The sequence below is a fragment of the Equus caballus genome, chromosome 12, assembly GCF_041296265.1.
Source record: "Equus caballus isolate H_3958 breed thoroughbred chromosome 12, TB-T2T, whole genome shotgun sequence".
Classification (NCBI taxonomy): domain Eukaryota; kingdom Metazoa; phylum Chordata; class Mammalia; order Perissodactyla; family Equidae; genus Equus; species Equus caballus.
In genome coordinates, this window is record NC_091695.1 from 49,245,518 (window position 1) to 49,268,038 (window position 22,521).

At 49.1% G+C, this 22,521-nt stretch overlaps 2 protein-coding genes across 11 annotated transcripts in view; one reads left to right on the top strand and one right to left on the bottom strand.

Moving 5' to 3' along the window:
- Window positions 1–17,830, top strand: part of AP2A2 (adaptor related protein complex 2 subunit alpha 2) — an 89,116-nt gene extending 71,286 nt beyond the window's left edge. For all 10 annotated transcript variants that reach the window (XM_023654807.2, XM_023654806.2, XM_070230334.1 and 7 more), the window contains 8 exons: window positions 7,626–7,786; window positions 11,174–11,256; window positions 13,533–13,622; window positions 14,481–14,604; window positions 16,031–16,147; window positions 16,229–16,298; window positions 16,435–16,569; window positions 17,426–17,830. In XM_023654807.2, the coding sequence (XP_023510575.1) occupies window positions 7,626–7,786; window positions 11,174–11,256; window positions 13,533–13,622; window positions 14,481–14,604; window positions 16,031–16,147; window positions 16,229–16,298; window positions 16,435–16,569; window positions 17,426–17,503 (858 nt within the window). In that variant the 3' untranslated portion in view covers window positions 17,504–17,830. The remainder of the gene's footprint in view (window positions 1–7,625; window positions 7,787–11,173; window positions 11,257–13,532; window positions 13,623–14,480; window positions 14,605–16,030; window positions 16,148–16,228; window positions 16,299–16,434; window positions 16,570–17,425) is intronic.
- Window positions 17,831–20,034: 2,204 nt separating this feature from the next.
- The window catches only part of MUC6 (mucin 6, oligomeric mucus/gel-forming), a 33,367-nt gene continuing 30,880 nt past the window's right edge, over window positions 20,035–22,521 (bottom strand). The window contains exons 33-34 of the mRNA XM_070229183.1: window positions 21,096–21,198; window positions 20,035–20,805 (exon numbers count right to left, since the gene is read on the bottom strand). Coding sequence (XP_070085284.1) covers window positions 20,628–20,805; window positions 21,096–21,198 — 281 coding nt within the window. The 3' untranslated portion in view covers window positions 20,035–20,627. The remainder of the gene's footprint in view (window positions 20,806–21,095; window positions 21,199–22,521) is intronic.

Below are 22,521 nucleotides of genomic sequence, written 5' to 3' on the forward strand. Positions count from 1 at the left end.
CCAGTCATCAGTTGATGGGCACTTAGGTTGCTTCCACGTCTTGGCTATTGTAAATAATGCTACAGTGAACATTGGAATGCATGGGACTTTTGGAATTGCTGATTTCAAGCTCTTTAGATAGATACCCAGTTGTGGGATAGCTGGATCATATGGTAGTTCTATTTTTAATTTTTTGAGGAATCTCCATACTATTTTCCATAGTGGCTGCACCAGTTTGCATTCCCACCAGCAGTGGATGAGGGTTCCTTTTTCTCCACAACCTCTCCAACATTTGTTACTATTTGTTTTGGTTATTTTTGTCATTCTAATGGGTGTAAGATGATATGTTAGTGTAGTTTTGATTTGCATTTCCCTGATGATCACTGGTGATGAACATCTTTTCATGTGCCTATTGGCCATCCGTATATGTTCTTTGGAGAAATGTCTATTCATGTCTCCTGCCCATTTTTTGATCGGGTTGTTTGATTTTTTGTTGTTGAGTTGCGTGAGTTCTTTATATATTATGGCTATTAAGCCTTTGTCAGATGTATGATGCAAATATTTTTTCCCAGTTAGTGGGTTGTTTTTTTTGTTTCACTCCTGTCTTCCTTTGCCTTGAAGAAGCTCTTTAGTCTGATGAAGTCCCATTTGTTTATTCTTTCTGTTGTTTCCCTTGTCTGAGAAGACATGGTGTCCCGAAAAGATCCTTTTAATACTGATGTCAAAGAGTGTAGTGCCTACATTTTCTTCTAGAAGGCTTATGGTTTTCAGGTCTTACCTTTAGGTCTTTGATCCATTTTGAGTTTATTTTGGTGAACGGTGAAAAAGAATGGTCAATTTTCATTCTTTCACATGTGGCTTTCCAGTTTTCCCAGCACCATTTGTTGAAAAGACTTTCTTTTCTCCATTGTAGGCCCTCAGCTCCTTTGTCGAAGATAAGCTGTCCATAGATGTGTGGTTTCATTTCTGGGCTTTCAATTCTGTTCCATTGATCTATGCATCTGTTTTTGTACCAGTACCATGCTGTTTGGATTACTGTAGCTTTGTAGTATGTTTTGAAGTCAGGGATTGTGATGCCTCCCGTTTTGTTCTTTTTTCTCAGGATTGCTTTAACAATTCGGGGTCTTTTGTTGCCCCTTATGAATTTTAGGATTCTTTGTTCTATTTCTGTAAAGATATCATTGGGATTCTGATTGGGATGGCGTTGAATCTGTAGATTGCTTTAGGTAGAATGGACATTTTAACTATGTTTATTCTTCCAATCCAAGTACATGGAATGTTTTTCCATCTGTTTATGTCATCATCCATTTCTTTCAGAAAAGCCTTGTAGTTTTTGTCATATAGGTCTTTCACTTCCTCAGTTAAATTCACCCCAGGGTATTTTATTCTTTTTGTTGCAATTGTGAATGGTATTGTGTTCTTGAGTTCTTTTTCTGTTAGTTCGTTATTGGAGTATAGAAATGCTACTGATTTATGTAAATTGATCTTATACCTTGCAACTTTGCTGTAGTTGTTGATTATTTCTAAAAGTTTTCCAATGGATTCTTTGGGGTTTTCTATATATAGGATCATGTTGTCTGCAAACAGCAAGTTTCCCTTTTTCCCCCCCATTTGGATTCCTTTTATTCCTTTTTCTTGCCTAATTGCTCTGTCCAAAACCTCCAGTACTATGTTAAATAAGAGTGGTGATAGAGGACATCCTTGTCTCGTTCCTGTTTTCAGGGGGATGGGGTTCAGTTTTTGCCCATCGAGTATGATGTTGGCTATGGGTTTGTCATATATGACCTTTATTATGTTGAGGTAGTTCCCTTCTATGCCCATTTTGTTCAGAGTTTTTATCATAAATGGCTGTTGGATCTTGTCAAATGCCTTCTCTGCATCTATTGAGATGATCATGTGGTTTTTGTTCCTCAGTTTGTTGATGTGGTGTATCACGTTGATTGATTTGCAGCTGTTGAACCATCCCTGTGTCCCTGGTATGAATCCCACTTGATCATGATGTATGATCCTTTTGATGAATTGCTGAATTCAGGTTACCAAAATTTTGTTGAGAATTTTTGCATCTATGTTCATCAGCGATATTGGCCTGTAGTTCTCCTTTTTTGTGCTGTCCTTGTCAGGTTTTGGTATCAGCGTGATGTTGGCCTCGTAGAAGGTGTTAGGAAGTGTTCCATCCTCCCTAATTTTTTGGAATAGCTTGAAAAGGATAGGTATTAAATCCTCTCTGAAAGTTTGGTAGAATTCCCCAGGAAAGCCATCTGGTCCTGGGGTTTTATTCTTTGGGATGTTTTTGATTGCTGTTTCAATCTCTTTCCTTGTGATTGGTCTGTTCAAATTGTCTGCTTCATCTTGACTAAGCTTTGGGAGATTGTAGGAATCCAAGAATTTATCCATTTCCTCTAGGTTATCCATTTTGTTGGCATGTAGTTTTTCATAGTATTCTCTTATAATTTGTTGTATTTCTGCAGAGTCTGTTGTTATTTCTCCTCTTTCATTTTTGATTTTGTTTATTTGAGCTTTCTCTCTTTTTTTCTTTGTAAGTCTGGCTAAGGGTTTGTCAATTTTATTTATCTTCTCAAAGAACCAGCTCTTTGTTTCATTGATCCTTTCTACTGCCTTTTTTGTTTCAATAGCATTTATTTCTGCTCTGATTTTTATTATTTCTCTCCTTCTGCTGACTTTGGGCTTTGTTTGTTCTTCTTTCTTTAATTCAGTTAGATGTACTTTAAGGTTGCTGATTTGGGATTTTTCTTGTTTGTTAAGATGTGCCTGTATTGTGATAAATTTCCCTCTTAATACAGCTTTTGCTGTATCCCATATGAATTGGTATGGCATGCTATCATTTTCATTTGTCTCCAGGTATTTTTTTATTTCTTCTTTAATTTCTTCAATGATCCATTGCTTGTTCAGTAGTGTGTTGTTTAGTCTCCACATCTTTGTGCCTTTCTCAGCTTTTTTCTTGTAATTAATTTCTAGCTTTATAGCATTTTGAGCGGAGAAGATGCTTGTTATTATTTCAATTTTTTTAAATTTGTAGAGGCTTGCCTTGTTTCCCAACATATGGTCTATGCTTGAGAATGTCCCATGCCCGCTTGACAAGAGGAATGTGTATTCTGCAGTTTTTGGGTGAAGTGTTCTATATATGTCTATTAAGTCCAACTGTTTTAGCTTTTCGTTTAGCTCCACTGTTTCCTTGTTGATTTTCTGTCTGGATGATCTGTCAATTGATGTGAGTGGGGTGTTGAGGTCCCCTACTATTATTGTGTTATTTTTGATATCTTCTTTTAGGTTTGTTAATAGTTGCTTTATGAACTTTGGTGCTCCTGTGTTGGGTGCACAGATGTTTATAAGCGTTATTTCTTCCTGATGAAGTGTCCCTTTGATCATTATGTATTGGCCTTCTATGTCTCTCTTTACCTGCCTTATCTTGAAGTCTGTTTTGTCTGATATAAGTCTTGTGACACCTGCTTTCTTTTGTTTGCTATTAGCTTGGAGTATTGTCTTCCACCCCTTCACTCTGAGCCTGTGTTTGTCCTTGGAGCTGAGGTGTGTTTCCTGGAGGCAACAAATTTTTGGATCTTGTTCTTTAATCCATCTTGCCATGCTGTGTCTTTTTATTGGAGAGTTCAGTACGTTTACATTGAGGGTGATTATTGATGTATGAGGGTTTAATGCTATCATTCTGTTGTTCATTTTCCAGTGTTTCCTTTGTTTCTCGTCCTGTGTGTTTTAGCCTACCCATTGACTTCTGCAATTTCTTATGCTGGGTTTTTTAGCTTTTTCCTTATTTATGTTTTCTGTCTCTGTTCTGTTTTTTTAGTTTAGTGGCTACCCTGCAGTTTGCATTCAGAACCTTGTGAATAACAGTCCATTTTCTGGTGGCCTCTTACTTCTTTAGCTTAAACTGATTCAATCCCTTTCCTCCTCCCCTCCTAAATTATTATTTTCATCTCTTATTCCAACTTGTGTTGTGAGTTTGTGGTTAGAGCCATAAGATTGTCTTTGCTTTGGTGATTTCCTTCCCTTTATCCTAATGCTGTAGTTGAATATTTGCTGTCCTATTTGGTTCTATCTGTTAGTCTCCCTACTCTGTATTTTGTGACCCCTTTCTCCCTTTTTTTCTTTTTTCAGGTATGAGAGCCTTCTTGAGGATTTCTTGTAGTGGAGGTCTTGTGGCTACAAAATCCCTTAGCTTTTGTTTGTCTGGAAAGGGTTTAATTTCTCCCTCATATCTGAAGGATATTTTTGCTGGATAGAGTATTCCTGGCTGAAGATTTTTATCTTTTAAAGTTTTGAATATGTCATTCCAATCTCTCCTAGCTTGTAAGGTTTCTGCAGAGAAATCCGCTGAAAGTCTGATAGGGGTTCCTTTGTAGGTTATTTTCTTCTGCCTTGCTGCCCTGAGTATTCTTTCTTTGTCATTCATTTTTGCCATTTTTACTACTATATGCCTTGGAGTAGGTCTTTTTGTATTGACAAGTCTAGGAGATCTGAAAGCTTTCTCCACACACACTTCTTGCTCAATCCCTAGATTTGGGAAGTTCTCTGCTATTACGTCACTGAGCACACTTTCTCCTCCATTTTCCTTTTCCATGCCCTCAGGAATTCTGATGATTCTTGAGTTGCATTTTCTCATTGAGTCAGCTGTTTCTCTGAGATTTTCTTCAGTTTTTTAATTCTTAGTTCTCTTTCTTCCTCTGTCTGGAGCCGTTCAGCCTGTCTATCTTCGAGTATGCTACTTTGCTCCTCTGTGGTGTCTACACGGGCATTCAGGGAGTACGTATTCTGTTTTATCTGATCCATTGTATCTTTCATCTCTAGTATTTCTGATTGATTCTTCTTTATAGTTTCAGTCTCTTTTGTGAAATAACTCCAGAACTCGTTGACTTGTTTCTCTATATTTCCCTTTACCTCATTGAGTATTTTGATGATAGCTATTTTGAACTCATTTTCACTTAGTTTACCTATTTCCAAGTCCTCAGGACTTAATTCTGTGTTTTTATTGTTTTTCTTTTGGACTGGAGCTTTTATAAATTGCTGGATGGTAGAGGAGCGGTTTCTGCCCATGATGCTGTTACTTGGTTGCAGTTACCGCCTATCGCCACTAGATGGGGGTTGAGAGCCGTGTGTTCTGAGCCCTCCGCTTTCAGCTGCAATGGAGCAGGCAGTGTGGGTTGGGGGAGGAGGGGCACTTTCTCTCACCCCGACCTGGATTCCCATCAGCTCTTGCTCTCTGGTGTCCTGGGGCCTTGGCTTGATGGGGTCCCCCCACACTGAAGCTTTCCGCTGTTAGAGGGTTTCCATAGCACTGGCGGTGGGAGTCCTGGACGATCCCCGGAGCACGGCCCCTCCCCTGCTCCTTCCCTCACCTGCGGCAGCTATCCCAGTCTCTAGGGGAGGGAGCGAAGTTCTCTCTTACCCCGTTCCAGCTCCTCTGAGGGGGGCTCCAGCCTCTCCACCCTCCGTCGTTTGGCTGCTGTGGTCTCTGATGATCTCTGTGTTATTAGGATTCTTTTGGTTGGAATTGAGTTGCTCCTTTTGGTTGTAATTTGGAGGGGAGGGAGTCCCGGGCAAGCTCACTCTGCCATGTGGCTGACATCACTGTCTGCCTGCTCTAGCTTTTTTGCTGTTCTAATTCCTGCTGTTGTTGCTGTCAGACTGAAGAGGTGTAACTTGTGCAGACTGGGTGCCAGGCAGCCTCCCTGGGTGGGTCTCCCTGAGTCCTGAAAGGAGGAGGAGGTGGCGAAGAGGCAGTGAGTCCCAACAGGCTGCAGGGCAGAGCTGGCACGTGGGGTCTGGGGAGGGAGCAGGGCCTCCTGCTAGGTCCTCCCAACAGAACAGCCTTGCTTCTGTCTGTTGTAACTATTGGGGTGCATATTTGACTTAATTGGACAAAAGGGTTTTCCTACTTTAAAAAGCATTTGAGCTGTTATTGAGGAAGCAGTAGTAAAAATCTTGCATTAGGTGGCAGAGAGGAAACGTTCCCCATTCAGGCTGCAGAGGTGTCAGCAACAACAGATACCTTGCTTGCATAATTCACAGTGAGGCTCCAGAGCACCTGAGATCAGCTCCTAACCCTCCCCAAGTGGTTGAGTTCCTGATGACGCAGTGTTGCAAATGGTATTGTGAGTAGCTGTGTTCGCAGGAGCACCATCCTAGGGGCAGCAAGGGCCAGGAACCACCTTTAGATAATGTCATGTGATACTTCCTGACGTGGCAGAAATTTTCAATGTTCCTTCTCTTGACAGCTCTTCCGTGGCCCCCTCCGCTTTTCTGGGGCCTTCCCCATATGGAGGAGTCCAGCCTGTCCACTCTGCCTGGGAACCCCTTAACCCAGCCCGGCCCCACTGGCAGGTCTGTTTCTCTCCGCAGGGTTGGCCTCAGTGCGCTGCCTCCCCTGGAGCCCAGAGGAAGGAGGGCCACCGCGCAGAGCCAGCTTCTCAGCCTGCGCAGACCCACCCTCTTTGCACACATAGATTTTGTAATACCTCTTATCTCGAAATAGAATTCGTGCATACTGTCGCCAACGACATATGTGGTTGTTTAGAAATCCAGTGTAATGTAATGTAAAAGAAATAAGCAGTCATTTCTACTAACACGTTGTTCACATGTGAGTACTCAGCATGGCTGTGCTGCAAGGCAGGAGCAGTCAGGGCTGGTACCCAGGACAGGTGTGTTGCATGCTGGAGAAAGAAAGTACTTTGGCCTCCTTCAGCTCACAGGGTGGCTGCATTCCTGGACAGATGAGTGTGTATTAAAACCGAGGAAATACTGACTACAGTAATGTAAGAAGACATTAGGATGTAGCCTCAGATAATTGTGAACTGATTTTTACCTTTGTGCACGTCCAGTGGGACATGCAGATGAGTTCTCAAGGGAGAGCGAGCGGCTTACCTCCCGGGTCCCTGCCTACAGCACAGTCCTAGGGATCAGCTGAACCGCACATGCCTTGGCTTCACATGTGCAGCCCTTGTGGGGCCCGGCTGTGTGGAGCTCCCACGGTGGGTGGGGGACGACACAGGGGCTGTGCTGTTTGGTTTTGGGGAACAAGTGTGGGAGGAGCTCTGCTGTGTGGGTCTCACTGTGTGGGTTTGAGAGTGATTTCCGAGTGGCTCTGTTCTTTGTCTTGTGCCTAGGATCAGAAAGCTATTATTTTTTTTTAAAATGTCTGTTCTGTAGGCTCGTTATTTACTTTTTCTCCGTAACTCAATAAAACGTGACAATGGTTAAACTAAAAATGAACCGTAGTAAGTTACTTGCGTTTCATCTCTTCAAACTTACTCTCTTTTTGGATGGTTTTCAGCAAAGTTCATGGTGTCATGTCTTAAATCAGACCTTTCTATTTGATCTCTTTCTTTCATGGCAGAAGTTTCTATACTACTTTTTTTCACTCAAATAACATTCGTGAGAAAAGATTGACTATTTTTCCAGTCGTGTGAGATTGTGATAAACTTGCAAGTATGATGACCTTCAGACCTGACTCTGGGGAGCAGCTGCACATCAGAAGTGGTCATGCCCCTCACTCACCGGGCCCTTGCACAGTCCAGCGGCCTGGGACCTATGGGTCGTGGAGGAGGGCTTGTGCTTGCTTGGCGGCAGCATGCCTGGAAGGTTCTGCACTGACCCTCTCCTTCCCTGTTTTCCAGTCCACGCCTTCTCCTTCGGCAGACCTCCTGGGTCTGGGGGCCGCACCACCTGCCCCTGTGGGCCCCCCACCCTCCTCCGGCGGGCTGCTTGTGGACGTGTTCTCAGACTCACCCTCCGCAGTTGCGCCTCTTGCTCCCGGCTCCGAGGACAACTTTGCCAGGTAGTGGGTCTCCCTGTCCTGAAGACAGGGACTCCCTCCACCCCGACTTCCTACTCGGAACCCCCTCTGCTCCTCCCCCTTTGCCCAGGCCCTCCGCCGGCGGCCAGCTGCAGGAGTGGGCTGTGGTCCTTATTCCAGGTCGCTGGCCGGCAGAGGGGAGGGGCCTGCCATGCTCGTGTGGGTTTGCTCTGTGACTTCCCCCATGAGTCGTGGACTATCAGTTTCCACTAGATAAAGATAGCTAACCTTCTCAAAGAGAAGAAAATCAGGTAAAAAAGCCACCTGGGCTGGTTCTCAGTTGTGTCTCTTGTGCGTGCTGACATTTCGTTGTGTTGTTTCAGCTGTTTCTTCTTTTCAGGATGTTTAATTCTCTCTGCAGCCATGTTTCTTTTTTCTTTCTTCACCACTTTTCCTCTTAACCAAGCTGCTTTCAACTCTTACTTAAATCGCTCTCCTATCTGCCTTCCAGCTAATCAGCCTTTTTTTTAAAGAAACATTCTCCAGTTGCATAATCGCTGCTTTGTCCCATAAAATCTGTGTTCCCAGGTGTGCTTCTCCCTGCCCTGTGACCAGCTCCGAGCGCATGGCTTTGACTCCATCGAGATGCTTGCGCACGTGCTGGGTGCCAAGCCCGGCTTTCCGCGTGGTTGTTGTTGCCCCTCCTCCCCCATTTTCAAAATGTAACCGTCAAAATGCTCTTCCCAGCACGTTTTCTTTCCTGTTTTTTTGGTCTGCAGATTCTGTGCCTTTTTCCTTCCTGCTCTCTGTCCCTCATCTGTCTCTGCTGATGTTAAATCTGCCCAGGAGGTATGAGAGGGCTCCTCTTCTGAGTGGAGAGTCTTCGAGGAATGGCTCCTTGTCTTTGGTTGTTGTGACAGTAGCAGAATTCTTGTGGTTTTACAGTTTTTCCAATTTCTTTGTGTGCATAGTGCATGCTGATTCTTATTTCCTGTTACTTGCTGAAAATGACTGAGGAAAGGCAGGCTTAGGCTGGTGCGAATTGCCCATCTCTGGCTGAAAACAGACTTCTTGCTCCTTTTAGAAGTGCTCACTTTGAGGCTGAAAAGCACCACAGACTCCAGGTCGCAGGCACTTGCGCTGCGAAGCAGTACGTGTCCTGGGGAGAGTGCCGGGCTCCTAGCTGGATGTCTTGGTCTGGGTGGTGGTCTGGGGCAGCAGCTTCATTCAGCGTTCTTAGCCCTTGCTGTGTCTGCAGGCCCTGGGAGCTTTGGGAACATGCAGTGGCTGGGCCACAGGCCTCCTTGGTCGCTGGGCTCAGGCAGGGGCATTTCTGCAGCTCTCCAGGCAACCCTTGAGGGTCCTCTTGGGACGGTGGAAGGCACCAGTGAGTGGAAGGCACGAGTGGGCAGGCAGTTGGCTGTAACGCGAGGCCACGTCGCCATCTCATGGGCAACTCACCCTGTTCCAGGTGCTCCAGCAGGTGTGTGAGAGTTTGGCTGTCTGTGCCTTGACATGGCTGCAAAGGGTTATTAGGTATCTGATGTGGATTTGGTGAGGTGGAGGTGCAGAGCGCTCCTGGGCACGCACAGTTCATGCTGCCCACAGCTCAGGTATAGCAAGGTTTGCACTCTCCTAGGCTTTCCAAAGTGGTCTTTATTAGCCCATAAATTCCACAGGATCAAGTTTTGGTTGAGATGACGCTTTGAAAAAATGACCAGCTAACTGGACATTGACTGTTGTGTTATTTCTGTCACTTTGTAGGGGATGATTCAGTGCCTTTCCCATTTCCTTGACAAAGGTCAATTTAAAGTGGCTTAGTCCAAACCAACTGTGGTACGTAGGCTGTGTGGCCTTGTGTCCGGAAGGTGGGGCACAGCGGGCTGCTCCTTCTGCAGGTCTGAGTCGGATTGGGCGGGGCAGCGACTCTGTGGCTGTGTGGCTTCAGGCTCAGCCACCTTGGTCAAGTCTCCTCTCTGTTCCGTGAGAGTCCTGGGAGCACCTGGGTCCCTGTGATCGATTTTGGAAAACGTGGCTGGGCACGTTCTCAGGTTTTGGAAGAAGGTTGTGCACAGTGCCTGCACTGTGTGTTATTTTGTGAAACTTCAGGCATAGCTCAGGCTGGGTAGAGGGCCTCTTGTGTTGAGGCCTGGAGGACTGGACGAGGGGGAGGGGCAGCTGTGGGCCTTGGTGGTCTGTTGGGGCCGCGTGGGGAGCAGGGCTCTGTGCTGCAGTGAGTGGACACAGAGGGTGGAGCCTGGCTCAGCTCTCTCTCCGTGCTGACCACACCTCTTGCCATCTCTGCTGCTGCTTCCTCTCCTTCTGTGCTGCTTGAATTAGCCTGACCTGGCTTCAACTGAGGTAGTTTCTGAGAGACCAGCTGAGACTGTGCACGATGCTGATGATCTTATACGCAAGTAAGCAACACTTGAACCTCTGTGGGTGGGCACCAGCAGTAAAATTTGGACAAGATAGGATGAGTGCAGGAATCACTGGCTTTGAGCTTCTCCAGCCTACCATACAACTGGACTGGGAGATTTCGAGGTGGGGGCTGCTTCTGCGGAGTGTCTGTCTGTCAGGCCCTCCCTGCCCATGTGCCTGTGGGGGGCTCCACGTGGAGAGCCAGCCCACCCCCCACTCTGGACCGCGCCTTCTCCTTCACATGCTGGCGGAGGAGCTGCAGAGTGCGGCTGGCCCCTAGAGTGGCTAGCTCCTGCTGCATCCACGTGGTGTGGCACCCGCCCCACTCCCTCTTCCCTTTTTTGGTCCCAATTTGCTGTGTAATTGTGATTTATGTTAGAGGAGGCCCGACCACTTTCAGCTCCTCTGAGGTACATACAAGTAAAAACTAGCACGTTATTTATTTTCCTCTAATTCTGTGTAGTGTAGAGACCATGTAGTGAGCAAAACCCTGGGCCCCTGTGCAGTACAGACACTGACCCTGCCCTGAGGAGAGGACGGCAGAGGAGGAGAGGAGACGGGAGGGAAGCAGAGTGCTGAGTTGCCGAGGGGTGGGCCGCCTGGGTGTGAGTACACGAGGCCTGCACATAGCCCGGGGTGGGATGCTGATCGCAGGATTGAGGCCATTGCCTGCTGTCCGATGGAAGAGCCTGTGGTCTGACCTGGAAGTGTGGGCAGGTGCCTTGGTTCCTGTGTCCTGCCATTAATTCTTGACCAGCACTCTGATGGAAAGCAGAGTTCCGACCCATCTCACGTGCTCACGCCTTGGTGTGCCCGTGTCACTGCTCCCTGCTCACCCTCCGTCTCCAGTGGGCGCTCTTCATGGTGTGCTTTGCAATATTTTACTATTTTTTCCTTCCCTCATCTCCAGTGGAGGTTTTTCGGGCCTTAGTGTTTGTTAATCTCTTTTTCAAAATCTTTATTTTCAGTAGGTGGCTTTGAGTGATTCACATGTCCCTTTTCCCCTAGGTTTGTCTGTAAAAATAACGGGGTGTTGTTTGAAAACCAGCTGCTTCAAATCGGACTTAAGTCTGAATTTCGGCAGAATTTAGGTATGTGTTTTAATTCCTCAATGAAAACTTCTTTTAGAAATTATGGGGAGAGAAGATGGTTCTTTTGGACATTTGTCAGCTATCTTCCCCGTTGCTAGTAAGCTGTAAAAAATAGTCCTTTCTCTCCTACCACTTTGCCTCTGGACTATTGGCGTGTCTTGCAGTGAGCAGAGGATGATCCCCCTCTTGGGCGGTAACAAATTGTGTTCATTTTATATAAGTATCTGTCTCCCAATATGAGCCACTTTGTGGTGATTCCATAGTTTCCATTCAATTTCAAAGAGAATGCTGATCACAGTACCACATGAATATCTTTTATAGGGAAAATACTTATTTTAATAAAGAATAATTTAAAAAAAATTATAGGGAGAAAATATTTGCAAAATCATATATCTGATAAGGGTCTAGTTTCCAGAATACATAGAGAACTCCAACTCAGCAACAGAAAAACAAACAGCCCAGTTAAAAAATGGGCAAAGGACTTCAATAGACATTTTTCTAAGGAAGACATACAGATGGCCAAAAGCACGTGAAAAGGTGCTCGACATCACTGATCATTAGGGAAATGCAAATCAGAACTGCAGTGAGACACCGCCTCATATCCATCAGGATGGCTACTCTCAAAAGGACGAAAATAAGTGATGGTGAGGATATGGAGAAATTGGACCTTGTGCACTTTTGGTGGGAATGCGAAATGGTGAAGCTGCTGTGGAAAACAGTATGGCGCTTCCTTAAAACATTAAAAATTGAGCTACTGTATAATCCAGCAATTCCATTTCTGGGTCTCTCCTCAAAAGAAGTGAAAGCAGAGTCTTGCAGAGATATTTGCACACCCGTGTTCACAGCAGAATTATTCACAACAGCAAAAAGGTGGGAACAAGTCAAGTGTCCATTGATGGATGAATAAATAAGAAAACTGTAGTCCGTCCACACAATGGTACATTATTCAGCCTTAAAAAGGAAGGAATCCTGACATGTGCTACCACATGGATGAATGTTGAAGGCATCATGCTGAATGAGATAAGTCGGTCACAAAAAGACAAATCCTGTGTGATTCTGCCTACCTGAGGTCCCCAGAGTCTTCAAGTCTGTAGAGACAGAAAAGTAGGGTGGTGGGTGCCAGGGGCTGGGGGATGGGGAGTGAGTGTTTAATGAGGACAGAGTTTCAGTTTAGAAAGGTGGAAAGTTCTGGAGATGGATGGTGGTGATGGTTGCACAACAATGTCACTGTGCTTAATGCCACTGAGCTGTACCCTTAAGAATGGTTAAGATGATAATTTATGTTACGTATATTTTACCACAGTTGAAAAAAAAAGCTTTTGAGTCCCTTCCCAAAAAATTATGCTCACTGACCATGAGGACCGCTGCCAAGGGGAGGCACTTCTGCACTGATGATGGCCCCACTTACTTCTTGGGTGCCATCATTGAGCCTGTGAGGACTCATTTTTCTCTTTTGTAAAAACAAGTGAAAGTTTGGGGAGAAAAAGAAAAATAATACAGCTGCCTTCCAGGGATCTTTTAGGGATGTTGTGAGGATTAACAGAATAATTCTCATGGGAAATTCTACATTGAAATGGATTGTGATATTTTATTTCTGATTTGATTCAGATGTTAAACTCTGGGCCGTGATCACTTCACCTTGGTTTTGGTTGTTTTTTAAATTGTGGGAGGAGTGATGCCAAACTGCTTGTCATTTTCAGGATATTTGAGGTTCACTTTCCATTCTGAATTCAAAGGGTGTAAAAATGTTCACAAAGGTTTGTGTAAAGATTTCTGTCGTGCTGTAAGTAACTGAAGATGGTAGAGTGTGCTTGGTGTCCGCCAGCGCCGGGTTCATGAGCTGCTGCAGTGGAGGGCTCAGGGGGCATCGTTCTGGAGGGGGCACTGACACCCTGCCCCGTGGTGGAGGCAGGTCCAGCCAGGCCTCCCTCGGGGGGTCCTGGGCCGGGAAGGGCTGACAATGACTGTGGTGGCCTAGAGGCACAGGACCCGGAGCAGGGGTGCTCCTGTGTGCTTCCTGTTCACCTGTGGGTGCACAGGTTCCCCGTCCATCGTGGAAAGGTGGGTGGGTGGAGGCCACGCACACAGGCTGTTGGCGAGCAGGAGGCCCTCAGCGGTGGGAGAGGTGGTCTTTGTGTCCTTGTGGCGAGAGTCAGGGGTCACAATGCTTCACTTAAATTTACCTAGGGGTGGGGCCTTTTTTGTTTTTCACTGCTAATATTCAGGATATGTGTGAAATGATGTGCGTGAAACAAATTGTTTTTGTGTCCTTCTAGGTCGGATGTTTATATTTTATGGTAATAAGACCTCCACGCAGTTCTTAAGTTTCACTCCAACACTAATCTGTTCAGATGACCTTCGGGCTAATATCCTTGGTTCCATTTCCCCATGCCTCTGACAGACAGTAATTGGGGATTTAGAGGAGGGTTTTGAGGAAGTTGTTTTTGTTTTTTTATTTTGATCGGAATAGTCAGATGTTTCCAGGTGCTGTAGTAATATCCAGTGATCTTCCCACGTCTGAGTTCTGTGTGGACAATGCGTGCAGAAATGACCTGTGGGCGTCTGCTCGCACTTCATTTGGCTTGTTGGAGTCACGTCTCTTTCACTTGTCTTGTTTTGGGACATTATTGTTAAGTCTCTCTGAGCTCTGGTCTCCTTCTCTGGGAGTTTCCTGGAGAGAGCTGCTGCCGCTCACAGCAGAGCGAGCGGTGGGTGCGCTCCCCGGGACTGAGCCCATGTGCTTGGGACGAGCTTGTGTTTGCTTCCAGAGGCTCTGTGTTCAGACTGGAGACTTGCCCCTAATAAACACCAGAAATATAATTAGAACTTTCCCAGCTCATGTCAGCTGTAGTATCAAATATCTCTTCCTCCAAGGATGGGCCAACCAGGTAAGCTAAGGGTGCAGAAGGCCCCAGCTTGACTAGAGAAGGTTGCCACCTTTCCTGAAGAAGACCCATGTGAAGCAGTAGCCTCCTTAGCACAGGCCAGATCCATTTTTATTTTAAGATAAATGCGTTTTAAATGTAGGCTATTAAAGCCAAGTGTTTCAAAATAGTCATTAAAGATACATGTATGTAGGATCAGCTGTCTTAAAGGTTTCATCCAAGATCAGGAGACTTACAGAGCCCCTCACTCCTGGGCTTACTGGGCGCCCTAGGACCAAACGGCTTGCTTGGCTCGGGCGCACTTTCTCATTGTTGAAATGGCCTCCTTGACATGTACACATCTGAGCCTGCAGACCAAGCCTGTGGACCCAACTGTGGACGGGGGCGCGCAGGTGCAGCAGGTTGTCAACATAGAGTGCGTGTCTGACTTCACAGAGGCGCCGGTCCTCAATATCCAGTTCAGGTAGGAGCCCCAGGTCGTGGAGTTTGCTGGCTGGGGGATCGTATTACTGGCCCCCTCTTGCCTGGAGCTGGGGTGGTGTGAGGGCTGGGCCTGCACGCAGCTGTGTCCCTGGGAACAGTTTGTCTTCACTAAGCCTCAGCATCCTTCAGAGGGTGTTGTGAGGACCGAGGGAGTAACCCAGGTAACTGCTGGTACCCATTGTGCACACTGCAGTATTAGCTGTGGAGAGTATGGGAGATGTGGGGAGAGAAGGTTTGCCCAGGACTCTGTGAGACCAGGACGAGCCAGCCTCTGAGATTCCTGATAAGTGGTGCCATCTTTCTGAGGTCAGTCCTTTCAAGCTGAGAAACAGAGGGATCTATCCCATGGGGCTGGGGAACAGCCAGGTCCCGTATGCCACTGCTGGGCTCGCTGCTCTGGAAGTCAGCTGCAGGGTGATGGGTCTCTCTGGATCCTCGTCTGGGTGTGTGAATTTTTGCATAGTTGTACTCAGCATGCACACCATCTTGATTATTTTTTTAAAAAATGTGTTTTGTGTTGCTGCTCGATTCATTACTATTATTTTTCAGTGATTACAATGGGGTATACATGATCAATCAGTTCCCTGTTGGGTGTTTTGTAAGGTTTAATTTTTTTTTTTTTTTTTTTTTAGATTTTATTTTTTCCTTTTTCTCCCCAAAGCCCCCCAGTACATAGTTGTATATTCTTCGTTGTGGGTCCTTCTAGCTGTAGCATGTGGGACGCTGCCTCAGCGTGGCCCGATGAGCAGTGCCATGTCCGCGCCCAGGATTCGAACCAACGAAACACTGGGCCGCCTGCAGCGGAGTGCACAGACTTAACCACTCGGCCACGGGGCCAGCCCCGTAAGGTTAAATTTTTTAAAAGCTCATTTCAAATTAAAAACAGAGAAGTAAAGATTGTATGCTTTGTAGAATTTAGGGAAATAGACCTGCAAATTCTTGTTTCATTCTGTAGGCAAACTCTTTTCTTTAATCTTTTCATGGAAAAAAGAAAAAAAAACCTACACAATTTACGCCAACTTGGAGTTGTAGGAAATGGACTGGTGGGGACAAGTGAAGAGGTGATAGAAGACCCGAGGTTGGACATCCTGCCCGAGGCTTGTCCTGGGGTTGATGGGCCCATCTGCCAACACGTGCACAGGAGCAGTTCGTGTCACGTGTCTGGTTTGTTGGTCTTTATCTGTGAATGACATTTCACACTGAGATAGAGCCTCTCTGTGACTCAGTGCTGCTCTTCCAGAACACTCCATCCTGCCCTTGTGGACAGGACAGTCCCCTCTGACAGACAGTGGAGTCCCGCCCGACCCTGGAGGTTTGCAAACTAGGAATTATTTGGCTCTCCAGTTGAGTTTCAGCTTTCCTGGATGTCCCTGTGCTCTTCTCAACATGTCTCTGTGTTCTCATAGGTATGGGGGAACCTTTCAGAATGTGTCCGTTAAGCTGCCTATCACACTCAACAAATTTTTCCAGCCCACAGAAATGGCTTCTCAGGATTTCTTTCAGCGTTGGAAGCAACTGAGCAAGTAAGTGGGGAGGGGCGAGGGGTGGGGCTCCTAGCTTCGGACTCGGCTGAGAGTCCCTACACTCTTCTTGGTTTCTCACAGTCCTCAGCAGGAAGTGCAGAACATTTTCAAAGCAAAGCATCCAATGGACACGGAGATCACCAAAGCCAAGGTAGATTCCTGTTTGTGGACGTTCCCAGAGTTAGGACACCCCACCGGGCTCCGAGGAGGCCGGTTGTGTTCCCGTCCTTTGAATAGTCCTTGGATCTCGCTGCCAGCGTCCCAACTCTCCTGTGTCTTTTGCACAGATTATTGGGTTTGGTTCTGCACTCCTTGAAGAAGTCGATCCTAACCCTGCAAATTTTGTGGGAGCCGGTATCATACATACCAAAACCACCCAGATTGGATGCTTACTGCGCTTGGAGCCGAATCTGCAAGCCCAGGTCAGGCCTCTTGAGGAAATGGCTAAATACACTTAAACTGATTTTTTATAGTGGTGTAATTTATACACAGTGAGACACATAGATTCTAAGTGCAGTAGTTTGATGAGTTTCAACAGATGTGTATTCCCATGTAACCCCCACCACCCTATTGATACATACAACATTTCCTTTGCCCTAGAAAATTCCCTGGTGCCTCCTCTCCATCTGCCCTGGCCTTCCCTAGAGGCAGCCTCCATGGGGCCCGCCATCAGGCTGCGATGACCCTGAGTTCCATGACTCAGCCAGGTTGCTGCATGTGTCCCCAGTGGGCCCTCGTGCTGGCCATGCGGCACTCTTTCACAGGGATGCGCCCCAGTTGGTTTACCCAGTCCTCCTGTTGATGGACATCTGGGCTGTCCCAGTTTGGGGCTGTTTTGAATAGAGCTGCTACAGATATTCTTGGATGTGCCTTTGTACAGACATGTGTTTACATTTCACTTGGTAATACGCAGGGTGGAATTGCTGGCTCGTAGGGTATGTGCGCAGTTAACTTTGCAAGAAACTGCCGCATTGTTTTCCAGACCGGCTGCACAATTTTATACCAATAGCGTATGAAAGTTCCAGTTGCTCTACATGTGCACAGGCCCTCGTTATCATCAAACTTTTTTACTTTAGTTGCTGAAAGCCTGTTTGATGCTTGAGTCTTTGTAAAACAGTGGGCGCCTCCAGAGAGAGGCTGAACAGAGGGAGGTTGAGGGGCTGCTGGGCGGGGCCTGGCCCCAAGGCCGTCTGCTGCCCAGGCTCTCTGCCCAGGCTCTCTGCCCAGGGCCGCATAAGCCCCGGTGTGGCCACTGACCTGCTGTGTTCTCCATTTCAGATGTACCGACTCACACTGCGGACAAGCAAGGAAACCGTCTCTCAGAGACTGTGTGAATTGCTGTCAGAACAGTTTTAATCCACAAGGGTGGAGTATCAGGCTCGTGTGTCTGTGCATTTTTCTTCATCTCTACCATTTGTCTTCATTACCATGCTGCAAATAAATACCCCCGTCTGCTGTCGCAGCACAGCACCTCCCAGCCCTGCTTCTCCAGCCCTTGGCCCTCCTGGGGATGGACGGGAACACAGGCGCGCAGTTTCAGAAGAAGAGCCCGAGCCTGGACTGCAGCCGGCCTGCCAAGTCAGAAGGAGGGAGCCTGGATCCTGGGATCAGTTTTTATAGAAATCAAGACAGTTCTGTGGTTAAATCTACAAATTAAAGGGAAATTAGAAGTTTGAATGAAAATGGAAATTTTTTTGAAATTTTGTTGAAACACCACTGCTTTATTGCTGATAGTTCATCTCTGATTTTCTGAGAGAAGCAGCAGCATTTTCCTGTAGTAGAGCTAGATTTTAACTAGGGCGTTTGGCTGTTTTGGTGGGTGAGGCTAGGTGCAGGAGGCGTGTGATGTAGCTCGTGGGCTGGTGAGGTGCGTCCACATGTAGCCTGGGTGCCATCCCCAGCCCTGGGAGCATGAGCATGGCGCCTGTGGGCTTGCTGCAGCATTGGCCGGCAGTGTTCCTAATGCGGAAGTTAGGAACATTTGTGTTTTTAATGACTCTCAGCACCACCATGTGTCCTGGCGAGATGTGTCCTGTTCTCCTTCTCCTTGCACCATATTCTTAAAGGAACATTTGTAATGCTCTCTGACAGTCTGAGACCTGTTTGCAGTGTGGTGGGAGCAGGGTTACTGGAAGCTCCAGAGGTTATGCATCTCACCTCACTGTCCTTGGGGCTCAAGTGAGCACACTGTTATCGTAGTAGCCAGGGGCTGGTTCCTGTTTGTGACTGGAGGGCTAAATGTGGGCCGGAACGTGAGCTGGTCTCTTCCCTGTTTGGTGGCCTTAACCTGTCAGTGTGGTTTGCCCTGGGTCGTGACTGCAGGCTCGGGTGCTGTGGACCTTGGCCTGTGTGGTAGGGGAGGGAGGCCTGGATGTGGTGAGGAAGCAGGGGGCCATGCTGGGGATGAGCTGTAGCCCGTCCGCTGCAGCTGCTCTGGTCTCTCGGCTCTCGTGGTGTCACCCTGTGCTGGCTGCCAGGCTGCTGGTCTGCACCCTGAGGTGGCTGTGACAGGAGCAGAGCTGAGCCAGGGCCTCTGTTCTGTTAGTGGCTGATGTGCCAGGTGGGTGACTGGCACAGGCTGGCAGGTTTGTCCTAAGTAAACATGTCTGTGTTGTCAGTAGTTGAGGGACCTAGGAAGACCCAGGGCCCTCCGTCGGTTCTCCTGGTTTAGCAGTAGGGACTGGGCTCCTCAGACGTACCTGGGGGAGCCACATGGGGCACTGAAGAGCACGGGCCACCCTTTGCTGCGGTATGGGTCCTGGGGAAGCAGCTTCAGGGAATCGCTGTCTGGGTGCTGGTGCCACTGCAGGATGGTGTGGCTGGGGTCCTTGCCATGCTACAGACACTCCCACTCAAGTTTCCCACACCCACCATTCTGTGTAGCCCCTGGGGTGCATGGTCTGCCATCCATGTTGATTTGAGTCACCGGCATCTCTGTGTCCTGTGGAGTCTGCAGCTGGTGCCAGCGTGTGGTGACATAGCAGTTGACAGTACCAGGGTGGCATTGCAGATTGATGTCGTGGCTGTGCCACCAAGGTGATGTTCGTCATGCTTTTGTTCAACCTGCTAGACAGTGCGTGGTGCTTCGGTGCTGCCATGTGGACCACCAGCTCAGTGGTGGTTTCCTGTGTCAGTCGATGTCCTCCCTAGAGAGTCAAGGCGGCTCTGCTGGGCTTTCACTGGGGGCCATTCTAGGTGAGGATCCATCAGTAAAGCATGTTCCTTTCCAAAGAAAAATAAATGCTAGAACAGTGACCAGAGTGTGTGCTGTCTTTGGAGGGAAAAGCATCTCAAGTACAACTCAAGGCCCTGCCTTGTGGGCTGTGTGGGCTATTGAACACTGATGACATGGGCACGGTGCCTGCCCTGGGTGGGACTGTTCTTCCAGGTCACAGGGCTGGAAGCTTAGGTGCATCTGAAATGACGTGCTTTTGCCCTGCACTTTGGTTCGGGCTGTGTGGTTGACCTGTGGAACTCATCCTGGTGGGGCCTTCAACATGGCCTCAGTGCTCCCCATGTCTCAGTGTCTGTTGGGGTCCTGTCTTCTGGAGGCCTAGAGGCTGAGGGACAGGTGGACCCAGGGGGTTCCTTCCTGATCTGAGGGATGAGAGCTCACATGGGGGTGACCCCCACCACAGACGGGGTGCAGAGACCCACAGGATGGAGGGTGTCGTGGGAGAGTCCTGATGAGGGAGGGACCCTGGAGGTGGGCCTAGAAAGAGCAAGAGGGTCTCTAGGGGGAGGGGAAGGGAGGGTCTGGGGCCTGCGGCATCCCATCCTGGTCTGGCCTGACGCCCGGTCCAGCCCCGTGGAGCAAGTATGGGTCCAGGGCTTGTGAATGCCTGAGAGGCGCAGGAGACGGCGCCGGCAGAGCTCACAGGCCAGCCTCTGTGCTTGACCAGTGCTAGTTTATTTGTCATCTGTTCACGTTGAGCTTATTGTGCACACAGGTGTGACACCCCCTTCCCAGGCTGAGCTCGGCTGGCGAGTGGGTGTTTCTGCTGGCCGGCACCTGCGTCTGCCCTCTGGCCCTGCGTCACTCTCCCTTCCCTGACTGTGTGGTTCCTCTGCTCGCTGCCGTCTTTGCTGCTGACCTATGCCTCTTCCCCGCCCATTCCTGCCTGGTGCTGCCAGCCTCATGACCCGTCCGCACCTCCCCAAGGTGCTCCCTGTGGAGTGACCTTCCTGGCCACCCTCACCCTGGCATCTGCTCCTTGGGCCATCTCCAGGGTTCGGTTCGGGCAGCTGCCCTCAAAGCCTGGAGGCTGTGCAGACAATCGATGGGCGTGGCCGGAAGTGCCCCTGTGTAACCCACTGGGCCTGGTCAGGGGCTGCGGGACTTCTGTCTGGCAGCCCCTCTCCTGGCAGGTGCCCCAGTGAGCTGTGTCTGAGGCTGGGCCTATGGCCAGGAAAGGGGCTGCCGGCCGGGGGAGGTGTCAGGAGCAGTGCTTCGTCCTCACACCCACTGGGGGCCGGGCCTCTAGTCTTCGCAGTGCTGGGGCTGGCACGCACAGCTGCTGAACACCTGTAGCGTGAAAACCAGCTGCTGTCCCTGCGCTCCAGGATCTGGGCAGGGCAGCACCACCTGCTTCTCATAGGAGCCAACGGGATGGCAGCAGCTACAGTGCGTGTCCACTTGCTTGGTGTCAGTGTTGAAGCTGCAAAGAAGCCATGACAGGGAGTATGGGTCAGGGCTGTCGCCTTCGGGAGTGTTCCCGCTCCTCCCTGGTCAGTCCAAAGAAAGGTGGACACTGAGATCTCAGGTGGGCCCCTCAGGGTGTGATCTCCTGCTGCTGGCCTCCCCGTAGTTGGGGGCGGGGCAAGGGGTGGGACTACTTCTCTGGTGGATCTGCTCCAGCTCCCACTTGGTGCTGCCTATGTTGGACAGGGCAGGTTCCAAGCTCAGGGCTCAGCCCCAGGCGGAGGCTACCTGGGGCTGACAGCTCACCTGGCCGAGGAGGCACAGAAGCCCTCGCAGCGGGTCACTGTCACGTTGGCTTTGCATCCCTGGTAAGTGACCTCCTCCTCGAGCTCCCTCACGCTGCAGACTCCTGGGAGCCAAGAGGTGGGTGGTTAGTGCCAGCCCCAGGGTATGGCTGGAGGGCAGGTGTGGCCTTTGGATGCTCTGCACTGGACCCTAGGAGGGTAGGACCTCAGACAGCTGGCACTGGGCCTGGGGTTTCTCAAACTTCTGTGTGAAATAGTGAGCAATGCCAGCTCAGTGAAACGAAGAAGGTGTAGCCATCAGCTGAGTAACTGCTTAGATGAGCCTGGGGTCCCATGTGCGGTGCCTCCAGTGGCGTCTTCCCTGGGCCCCTGCCCCAGGCTGTCTTCCTGCCCCATCAGTCTCCCCATGTCCGAGCCCTTCTGAGCTTAGACCTCACAGCTTTGCATGGGAACAAAGCCTGATGAGCTCTCATTCTGTGTTTGCCTCCTGAAAGTTGGCTATACTGGGAGTCTCCAAGGTCAAGGGTTTTCTCGGAGGACAAGGCAGATTGCCAGCAATGGGCCCATGTGACCCACTCTTGGCCCCCAGCCTCCCCAGTCACCTCCCTTCTTGGCCTAACACCAACCTTTGGGTGTAGTTACCACTGGTCTGTTGGGCCGAGAACCTGCAGGAGGATGTCAGTGTCCCCAGGGGGGACAGATGGCATCACGGGAGCTCCCTGCAGGGGCTTGTGCTCACAGAGGGGGAGGAGTGCTGACCCAGCTGTGAGTTCTGGCCTGTGTCTATCCCAGTGGGCAATGTTCGCCAGATGCCTCGGGCACCTTGGCAGCTGGCAGAGCAGTGTTAACATAGAAACTGCCAGTGCGGAACTTGAGTGAAAAAGCTCGAAGAGGTTCCTGAGCGAAGACTGGACAGTCTACCCTGCTTTGCCCACCCTGCCCACGGTCAAGGCTTCCCCGTGGACTTGAGCACCCATCTGCCTTCTCTGCTGGACATGGGGATGAGAGGACTGGTGGGGATAGGGCTTTGGGTGCATCACCCTGGAACATTGCCCTCAGCTGTCCTCCCCTCCTGATCTTCTGCTCCTGCTCCCTCACCCTGCTTACTGGGGTCCCCTCCCCATGCACAGCCTGCACCAAGTCCTTGTCTCACAGGAGAAAACGTCATTGCAGACAGACCTGCCTAGGGGAAGACGAGGGATGTGTGAGGGGAGGACGGATGCCTTGGAGGGAATACCCAAAAGCAGGGGGAGGGGCGTCACTGGAGAACACGATGGGCTCCGGCAGGCCTGGGCACAGGAGGGCAGAACAGAGCTGGAGGAGGCTGTAGCACTGAGATCTGGGCCAGCACTGATGCTAGAAGGCTGGAGCCCTGGCCGCTAGTTGCCACTCGGCCCCCAGCAGTCACCCAAGGTGAGAGGCACATT